General features: G+C 39.1%; 1 protein-coding gene across 6 annotated transcripts in view; it reads right to left on the bottom strand.

Annotated features, from left to right (window-relative positions):
• LOC18785224 (putative disease resistance RPP13-like protein 1) overlaps positions 1–9,580 on the bottom strand; it is a 20,492-nt gene extending 10,912 nt beyond the window's left edge. For 5 of the 6 annotated variants that reach the window (XM_020558402.1, XM_020558403.1, XM_020558407.1 and 2 more), the window contains exons 1-2: positions 5,354–9,580; positions 4,654–5,051 (exon numbers count right to left, since the gene is read on the bottom strand). In XM_020558402.1, the coding sequence (XP_020413991.1) occupies positions 5,367–9,350 (3,984 nt within the window). In that variant the 5' untranslated portion in view covers positions 9,351–9,580 and the 3' untranslated portion in view covers positions 4,654–5,051; positions 5,354–5,366. The remainder of the gene's footprint in view (positions 1–4,653; positions 5,052–5,353) is intronic. The other variant, XM_020558406.1, reaches the window with a different exon arrangement.

Raw genomic sequence — 10,314 nt, 5'->3', positions numbered from 1 at the left:
ACCGTATGATGAGCACAGTTAATCAAGCCTGAATTTAAAGACAACTTTCAACTATGGTTTACCAAAGGTAACTATGGTTGGACAGCTGTAGAAGCACGGGTGTTCAACCTGATTCAACTTTTAGCAACTGTAGAGGTAACTTTGACTCCTGCAGATGCTCTTGGCTACTTTCGGTGGATTGTCAAAAAGCGAACAGTGTATTGTCTGCTGCTTTTCGGTGATCTGACTGAGGTAAAAGCAGAGATGCTTTGTCTGCTGCTTTCACGTGGTTTGGCATTTTCTTTTGACAGAGTAACCTGTCGGCAACTACTTTTGACAAATTAGCAACTTCTTTTGACGAGGCTTGCTTGTCGGCAACTGAGGCAATTATGGAGAGGATTCCCCTAGATCGTAGGCATCGTAGGGGTCCTGGCTGTCATCAAACCATGACTTTGTCTTGGCAGGACTCTGCATGGGCTGGCAACTAGACGATGGAGGAGAATCACTGTCCTCATCATCATCCATCTGAGAAGCCTGGATGATCAGCTGGCGTGCAATTTCCTGGAGTTCAGCTTTAGACTTTCCTTCAATTGATAAGGATGATCTGGCTGAGCCTGTAGGAGATACTGGGCGAGCAACTGGCTCCCTGGGGAGGTCATTGTAGACGTACTTGGCAATTCTATCAACTTCAAACTTGTCCCACCATTTGACTGAGAATTGGCGGGCAAATACACGGGTGTCCTTGGTGATGGCATAGGACCATTTAAGGATCCAAGGTACCTTGTATCTGGCCATGAACAGCAACTGTTTGGGGAAGAATAAATCAACTAGGGAAAACTTGGCTCTTTTTGTATAATGGCGGATTAACTCAAGAACTGATACTGGTAGAATTTCATCAACTGGTCCATGTTTTTCCCACCAGTGGAGGAACCAATAAGGGAAAGGGCTTTTGAACTTATTATCAAAATTAATAAACCAGGAATGACTAAAATCTTCAGATTGGTGAAGAAAGATAGTATACCAGGCTTCAATATAATCAGAATAATTATACTGTAATTTTGACTTAAGTATTTTCAACTCGTAAGGATGGCTACTGAAAGATTGTTGACTGACAATTTGATGAATGTAAAGAGAATGATAAAGAATGGTTTCAGGATGATCCCGATCCTTTATCGGCTTAATTTCAACTGATTGTGTCTCAAGTAATATATCTCTATAATACTTGAGGGACTTATAGGGACTCTGGGGCATATAATGAAATCCAGGAGGGAAATAGTGTTTGGCAATTTCAACTGGATTTGCATGAATATCATATACAGACTCAATGACAAATAAATGAGAATTACTTTTAGGCAAATAAGGGGACGATTTTTTAAAAGCAACTGATGGCCCTGCAGGGATTTCAACTGCAAAGGGGTCATAACTAGAAACTAAGGTAGATTGATAACTGGGGCGAATTTGGCCAACTGTTGATCCTAAAGAGGAAAATCTGTTTGCAACTGAGATTGGGGTGGCAACTGATAATGGGGGGTGACCCGGATATGGAACTATTTGTTTGGGCAACTCTGGCTTAGGTTGACTCATGGAGGAAGGAAGGACTCTGAGCGACTGGGATGACTGGGTTGACTTGGGCGAATTGGGCAACTTAGATTGACTGACTACTGCTTTTTGCTTGTCTTTCTTGGGAGCCATTGTGCATCCTGCAAGAATTCTCGAGTGAGAAAATCAGGGACAGAATTCTCACTGCCTTTCAAATATTCAATTTCAAAATCAAATATACTTAAAATACTTTGCCATCGTGCAAAAATCTGTTTAGATGCAATGTTTTGAACATCTTTTTCTAAAACATGTTTTGCAGACTTACAATCAACTCGAATTAAAAACTTTTGATTAAGCAAGTCATCTTGAAATTTACTGATGCATAATACAATAGCTAATATTTCTTTTTTAATAGTACTGTAATTATGCTGCGACTGAGTCCAGGTTCCAGAATGGAATCGAACAATTTGTTCTGGAGAACTAGGACTGACTTTTTGCTTAAGAATGCCACCATAACCTATGTCAGAGGCATCTGTTTCAACTATTTTGAAAGAATCAACTGACGGAATACCAAGACAGGGAAGTGTCTTGACATGAGACTTAATTTGTTTAACAACTTCTGTGTGAGTAGACGACCAAGGAGGAGGATTACTCTGCAACCTATCAAATAGGGGCTTACACTGTTTTCTCAGATTCTGATAGAAGTCAGAGATATAATTTAGAGATCCTAGAAACCTCTGGAGTTGACTCTTATCAAGAATTTGATCAGGGAACTTATCAGCAAACTGAATAACTCGATCGATTGGGGAAATTTGCGACTGACAAATATTGAAACCAAGAAAACGAATATTGGTTTGAAACAACTTGATCTTTTTGGCAGAAACAACTAAACCATTTTGTTTGACAACTTGAAGGAACTTATTCAAATGTTTCCAATGTTGTTCTATTGACTCAGAAAAGATCAGAACATCATCAATATAAACAATCGAAAACTGGCTGTAAGGATTGAATATATCATTCATGATATTCTGGAATTCACTAGGAGCATTTTTCAAACCAAAAGGCATTACATTCCATTCATAATGACCAAAAGGAGTGACAAATGCAGTCTTATATCTATCTGACTCATCTATTTGGATTTGCCAGAAACCACTCTTTAAATCGAACTTGGAATAGACAACTGCTTTTTCTAACCGGTTAATGAGATCTCTTTTATTAGGTATAGGATACCTAATCCATTCTAGGACCGCATTAAGAGGCTTGTAATTGATAACTAATCTTGGGACTCCTCTTTCTAGTTCAGCATTTTTCTGAACATAAAAAGCAGGACACGACCAAGGGGACTTGCTCTTACGAATTATTTTCTTCTGAAGCAACTCTTCAATTTCTTTCTTACAAAATTCCATCATTTCTTGACTCATTTGAATTGGCCTGGCTTTAGTGGGGATATTTTTCTCACTAAAGGTTTTGATATAAGGGAGACGGACAACATGCTGTTTCCTATACCAAAAGGCTGTGGGTAACTCAGAACAAATCTCTTCTTTTAATCTTTGTTCAAATTTTTGAATTTGCAACTGTAAGGACTGACTGGCAAGTTGTTGTTCAACTCTTTTAAACTTAATATCTTCTTTAAGAAAATTCAACTGGTTAGTTTTCTGAACAATCTGAAGGGACCTAAAGACAGATTGTTTCTGTAGGGCTTTCAGATTATGCAACTCTGGCTTGGACAGAAAACTAAACTTAACTTTCTCACCTAGCTGGGTAGAAATAACACCGTCGTATTCTACCTGGAAAGGATAGAGCAGGCTTATAAATGGTAATCCTAGGATAACCTCATCAGTGATATTTTTAACTAAAACAAACGAAGTTTTAAAGCAAACTTTGTTTTGGCAAATATGGGCTTTAGGCAACTCAAAATTCAACTGGAGAGATTTTCCTGAAGCGGTGCTTAGGGATTCTCTAGACTTCTGGTAATACTTAGTAGGAATTAGACCTTCCTGGATACAGTTAAGGTCAGCTCCTGAATCAAATAAGGCAACTGTGGTAAATTCAAAATCTTTGACAACTATCGTGACTTTCGAATACCATTTACGAAAATTGACTTGTTTGATTAAGTTGACAACTGGGGTTTCTTCATCAGAATCAGCAGGGCTGTCTGACTGGCTACTGGGCTCTAAAGGCATTTTGCCTTTTTGAAGACTTGTTAAGTCCTGCCTGATTGTATGGTTTTCAACTTGCAATTTTTTAATTCAACTGGTTAGTTTTCTGAACAATCTGAAGGGACCTAAAGACAGATTGTTTCTGTAGGGCTTTCAGATTATGCAACTCTGGTTTGGACAGAAAACTAAACTTAACTTTCTCACCTAGCTGGGTAGAAATAACACCGTCGTATTCTACCTGGAAAGGATAGAGCAGGCTTATAAATGGTAATCCTAGGATAACCTCATCAGTGATATTTTTAACTAAAACAAACGAAGTTTTAAAGCAAACTTTGTTTTGGCAAATATGGGCTTTAGGCAACTCAAAATTCAACTGGAGAGATTTTCCTGAAGCGGTGCTTAGGGATTCTCTAGACTTCTGGTAATACTTAGTAGGAATTAGACCTTCCTGGATACAGTTAAGGTCAGCTCCTGAATCAAATAAGGCAACTGTGGTAAATTCAAAATCTTTGACAACTATCGTGACTTTCGAATACCATTTACGAAAATTGACTTGTTTGATTAAGTTGACAACTGGGGTTTCTTCATCAGAATCAGCAGGGCTGTCTGACTTCTAAAGAGTCATAAAAGTAACCAATATGCTTTGGATCGCATTTTCCATTCATGAATCTGTTACTTATACCATGTGAATAAATTTCCTATGTCAATCTTTTCAGTTGAACAAGACCTTTTGGTATGTATGTACATGGCAGTCTGCACGATAAAATAATAACTGCTGGTAAGAAATTTGTTTTGTTACTACTGAGTTTTCTATTTAGAAATTACCAACAAATAGAAAAAGTATCTTACAAACGTCCAAACATGTCTTAGAGATTGTGCACTAGATAGATGACAAAAATAATGCATGTATTCTTCAAATATGCAATTGTTGGAAAAATAAAATAAAATAAAATTTGGCCTATCTTGATGTACATACCATATGATGACTTCCAGGAATGTGTGTGTGAGAGAGAGAGAGAGAGAGAGCTCATCTCATATGATCACTTCGTGGCCTATCTTGATGCAAGGAATGTGAGATATGTTGGCCCAATCTTTTCCTGTCATCTTCTTATACCTTTTCTACCGGGAAAAACACTTGGAGATACTCAGAAAGGAAAGAGAAGTGATGTTTTTAAGTCCCTTTCTGTCCAAAGATTTCAGACTTGATAGTCTATAGATGTGGAGAGTGTAAAGAGTGGAAGGGAGCAACTGTTGCTTGAGCAACATCTCCAAGATATCATCACTTCCCCTGCCACCAATTGTAAATTCTTCAAGGGAGACAATGTAATTCACAAAAAGCTGAGTATAAAATTTTGATCAGATGGCTTCAATCTCCTGGATGCATACAATTAGAAATGAGATGAAATATTAATGGAGAACCCAAAACGACAAAATTGAGCTTGAAATGTTTCGATTATTGATAGTGTGCCAAAAACGAATATGAATTATAAAATAAAGTGCTGAACAACAGAGAGCATGATCTGGGAAGAAGCATTCAATGAAAATGCTATGCATTTTGGCAACTGTAAAAGTTAATTGGATGCAAATGTGTATTTCAGTTTATTTGGACAGTGAATTTCAGTTTTTTTTTATTGAATTAGAAGAAAAGCAGTTAAAGCGTTATTTGAAGTACATACCTGGTTTGTTTTATTATCTTAAGATGACTTCATCATTTATCTGGATGCATTGAATGTGAGATATACTGGCCCAATGATCTTGTTCCGTCTTATTCTGATACCTTTTCTCCAGGGCAGGACACTTGGAGATGCACAGATAAGAAAGAGATGGCGGCAGACCCTCTTCTGGCAGGAATTGGAGACTCGGACAGTCATAAATGTATAGCCGTTGAAGAGAAGTGAGGTGTTGAAGTACCTCTCCTGGCAGGAATTCCAGACTTTTACACCAAATAATTTCTAGAGTTTCAAGAAAAGTAAGGCGTGCAAGTCCCTTTACATCCGAAGATTTCAGAGTTGAAAGTTCCCCGATGCGGAGAGTGCGAACAGTGGTAGGGAGCAGCTGTTGCTTGAGCAACGTCTCCAAGATTTCATCACTTCCCCTGCCACCAATTCTAAATTCTTCAAGGGAGACAAGTGCTTGCAAACCCCAGTTATTGTAGTCTCCTACTGATGAAGATGAAGCCCTCAGTCTCTCACAATTATTAATGCTAAAATCTCGGAGGTTGGGAGGCAAACCCCCATCTTCTGCAATTGACTCCAGATTTGGAAGATTGCTTAAATTCAAATGTCCAAGGGCAGTGAGGGTGTGAATGTGTTCGGGTAATGACTTCAACTTCTCGCATCCCAAAAATTCCAATCGAGTCAGGTTGGGAGTGGGCAATCCTCCCGGGGGAAAACACACCAGATTTGGACAATTATAGACCTGCAGGTCATTTAAATGACTGAGAACTGCTCCTTCTTCAATCAAGCAAAGCGATTCCAGATTGTCACAGTAACCAATTTCAAGTGTCTTCAATTTGGGAAAAATGTCCAAGGGGAAGGACCTCATTGAATCACAGCTATTATATATCCTCAAAAGGTGGAGTGATGTTAATTTGGCCAACATCTCTTGAGGTAGGAATTCTAATATCCTACAATTGATTATTATAAGTGATGTCAACGAAGTGGGTAGGCCATCTTCAGGGAATGATGACAGCGTTGGACAATTCCAGAGAGACAATCTGTGAAGACGATTGATGTTGGGCAAGCACTGTATGTCATTAAAATGTCGAATGGCAAGTTGGGAGAGGAGCTTTGTCTCTAGTAATGATAACAGACCTGTTTGGCATTCACCTATTTCCAATTCTTCAAGAGAATTGTAGTTGAGACTAGTACCACTACTAGTAGTAGCAGTGGCCCCTTGGTCATGCAAAACCCCACACCCATCCACTCCAAGTTTCTTCAAGCAAGGCAGATCACAAGGCAAGCTTCCTCTCAACTTCGGACACACATTTAGGATCAGTACCTGGAGACGAGGAAAGTCTGGACCTCCACTTCCACTTGGTATCCATTCCTCCCACTCTGCCATCTCCTTAAACTCCAGTTTCTCCAGTGATTGAAATGGCTGAATTAGATACGCTCCATTTCTGCCATAGAACTCAACACCAATTGTCTTAACAAATTCCATCCTTTCTATATAGAGCTCTTTGAGAGCAGGTAGCCCCCCAACTGGTGGCAGCGACCAACAATATTTACAATTACTGAGACGCATAACTTGTATGTTAGAGAAGCATGAGTCTCCTAACCAATTCGGGAAGTTAGTTCCACCGTAAAATTTGATGATTAGTTTCTCCAAACTAATTGAAGGCTGGAGCTTGCCAAGTACATCTCTCGCTTTTTCGGAATCATCTAAGTCTTCATCGTCCCATGCCAACTCTAACTCCTTCAAATCATTCTTATTCTTCAAATTGGCTTGCACGGCATCCTTAGCATCAACTACATTTTGCAGTTTTAGAATTGAAAGTTTTCCTTGAAGATGTGGAAGCTCCCCCAATTCCCCAATGGTCGACCCAATAGATTTCCCCACAACAAAAGCAATCAATGTTCTCAAACTTTTTAGTCTACTCATTTGTGCTGGCATCTCTGCAATTTTAGTTCCACTCACATCAAGATGACGCAAACTAATTAATTCCCACAGGTCTACAGGCAATTTAGCAAGAGACGCACAACCTCCAAGCATTAATTTCTGTAAATTTATCAATTTTCTCAAGTCTGCAGGTAATTCAACAAGAAAGGAACAATTTGACAATAGTAACGTCTGCAAATAGTACAAACTGCAAAGTACACTAGGTAACGTTTCAATTGCAGTACCAGAGAGATCCAAATAGCGCAAGTGAATAAGATTTTTAATAGAATCAGGTAGCTGAGTGACATTCCTATAACTTGACAATGATAACACCCGTAAACATCTGTGTGACGACGACAAATTTGGTACAACCTTTTTGCCTAGATAATTATACTCTTTATGAGTATTTAAAGAGGTAGGTAGGAAGGTCCGCAAACACTTAGCCTCCTTTAATTGCTCAAATTTAAGAGAAACATCATATTCTTCCCTAGCATATGACAAATGGCGAACTCTTTCTACTTCATGTGATTCCCTCCCTTCCCACCTGGAACAAAATCCTTTAGACATGAACACAGCCAAGTCATTGATGAGATCATGCATAACGAAACTTGATTTCCCCGATGTTTGAAACAATGATCGGGATAAAAGTTCATCAAAATATTCCTTAGCCACTTCTTCCATGTTGTCCCCATTCTCCGCTTGGGGAATTAAACCTTCTGCCATCCAAAGAAAAACAACGTCTTCTACCTTGAATTCATAGTCTTTTGGAAAAATTGAACAATAAATAAAGCATCGCTTTAATTTAGCTGGAAGATAATGATAACTCAATCCTAGAGCAGGAAGAATGTCACTTTTCTCGGAAGGTAACTCCCAAATGCTGTTGTTTAGTACTCTGTTCCATACCTCGGAGTCTAGCCTGGAACGTAACAAACCGCCAAGTGTTTGTGCAGCTAAAGGCAACCCATTGCACTTTCGTGCAATTTTCTTGCCGATTTCTTCCAAGCTTGGATATGCACTACAGCTTACATTTCCAAACGCATGTTTTGCAAGTAATGACCAACAATCTTCATGCGACAATGGTTCCAAGGGTTGAGTGGGAACATTTTGCATGAAAGATGCTACATTTTTGTTCCGTGTTGTTACGATGACTTTACTTCCCCTTGCCCCTGAAGTAAAAGGAGTTTGGAGGCAGTTCCAATCAGTATATTTCTCATTCCAAAGGTCATCCAATACAAACAAAAATTTCTTCCCCCGCAGTTGTTCTCTTAGTTCAACTTGAAGCAAATTGAGATCTGTCGTATTACAAGGTTTTGAAGTGACTGACTCGAGAAGAGTTTTAGTTACCCTAATAGCATCGTAATCTTCTGAAACACAAGCCCAAGCTTTAAATGTAAAATGCTCTTTCACCCTGTCTTCATTGTAAAGCATTCGAGCAAGGGTTGTCTTGCCAACCCCACCCATTCCAACAATGGTGATGACAGACACATCATCCTTGCTTGCATCATCAGAGAACAACACTTTTGATAAATTTTCTTTGACTTCATTTCTACCATATACATAAGGTTCATGAATCAAGGAAGTTGTTGGAGTTCTTTGTGAAACCTTCCTCCCAACAACTTCTGTCAAACCAAGAGCACCTTTCAGTTGTACAAAGTCTTCTAGTTTTCGTAACAACTCCTGTATCTTAACATTCATGCTTTGATAAAACTTATTACGAGAAGTAGGGAGGAAGTTCCACACCTTGTTGGTAAATTTGTCGGCTGTTTCAGCTTCACCTTCCAGCTTGCATCGCAATGCTTCATAGTTGATCTCCCCCAGCAAGTCCTCAGCATCAAAGACTGCATGTTTGAGGTCGTCAAGCCACTCTCTCACAGCTGGTTTCTCAATTTGCTTCTCCTCTGCATCATCGAGCACTGCGTTCAAGGTCAAAAGGGTCCTCTTCAGTTTCATGAGGAGAGGTTGATCGAGTTTCTTGTGCCGAAATAAATCAATGAACTCGGGTGAGGCAATTCTGTCACAAATCACCTGGATGGAAGCAGAAATAAAGGCCTCTCCGATCAAAGCTCCAGCCATTTTTCTCTTCTTTTCTTTGCAAGGGAATTGGATGAAGTAATATTCCAAGGTTCGCAGATAGCTCAGATAGCTCAGGTAAGGAAGTATGAAAGCTTTTTGAAAATGTCTTTCTCTGGGGTGACAAGTTTTTAAAACTCTTCTTGCCCTCACATGGGGGATGGATCATTACCATTAATTAATTCAAATTGGGTAGGTGGGTTCGTGGACGCACATGGCCTAAGGAATAATACTCTGGTTTGGACTGTTGGAGACTGGAGGATGAGAAGACAAGAACGACAATTCAACGGTCCTCAAGTGGACCAGACTCAAATGCCGTTGATCTCTTTGTGAATCTACGGCTCTTAAACAGATTTCAAAAGGTAAGGCTGTATGAAAGCTTTTTGTGATTATATATTTTCCGTTGGGTGGCTGTGCTGTGCCTGTTACTATGCTCTTGGGGTTGGGGGGGCAGAGTTTCCAAACTTCTGTGGCACTCTCATGGGGGATGGGGTCGCCATCCTCGATAATGATGAATGATGCTTTCACGTGTGAAAAGCAGTCATGTTCATCAACAAAGTAAAAACAAAAATATAAAAATTCAGATAAGAAATTCATATTATAAAGAAATCGATTCATATTTGAAGTTCGAGAAACAAGATAAATAAAAATAAAAATTAGTGTATCATATGCTGAAAGGTAAACATGTATGTCTTTCATTTCATTAGGAAGCTACATCAAAGGTAAAAGTTGGTTGGTGAAACTTGCTGAAATTTGGTGAAATTTGGTGAAACTTACTTTACATATGCTAATGCAGGTCTTGCATCGCATTTCCTCTTCTTGGTTCTCTTTCATTCTTTCTTGTTTTCCCTACATTGTTTCGGCTTCTGTATGGTTTAGTAGTGGTTAGTAAAATGGTTATGCTCATCGTGACAGAAAATATATCAATTTATACATGCCCTTTGATGGACTAAAAAGAGGGGTTGCT

This window comes from Prunus persica, chromosome G2 (genome assembly GCF_000346465.2).
Source record: "Prunus persica cultivar Lovell chromosome G2, Prunus_persica_NCBIv2, whole genome shotgun sequence".
In the NCBI taxonomy this organism is placed as follows: domain Eukaryota; kingdom Viridiplantae; phylum Streptophyta; class Magnoliopsida; order Rosales; family Rosaceae; genus Prunus; species Prunus persica.
The sequence above is the reverse complement of the archived record's forward strand: the minus strand, read 5'-3'. Positions and strand labels throughout refer to the sequence as shown.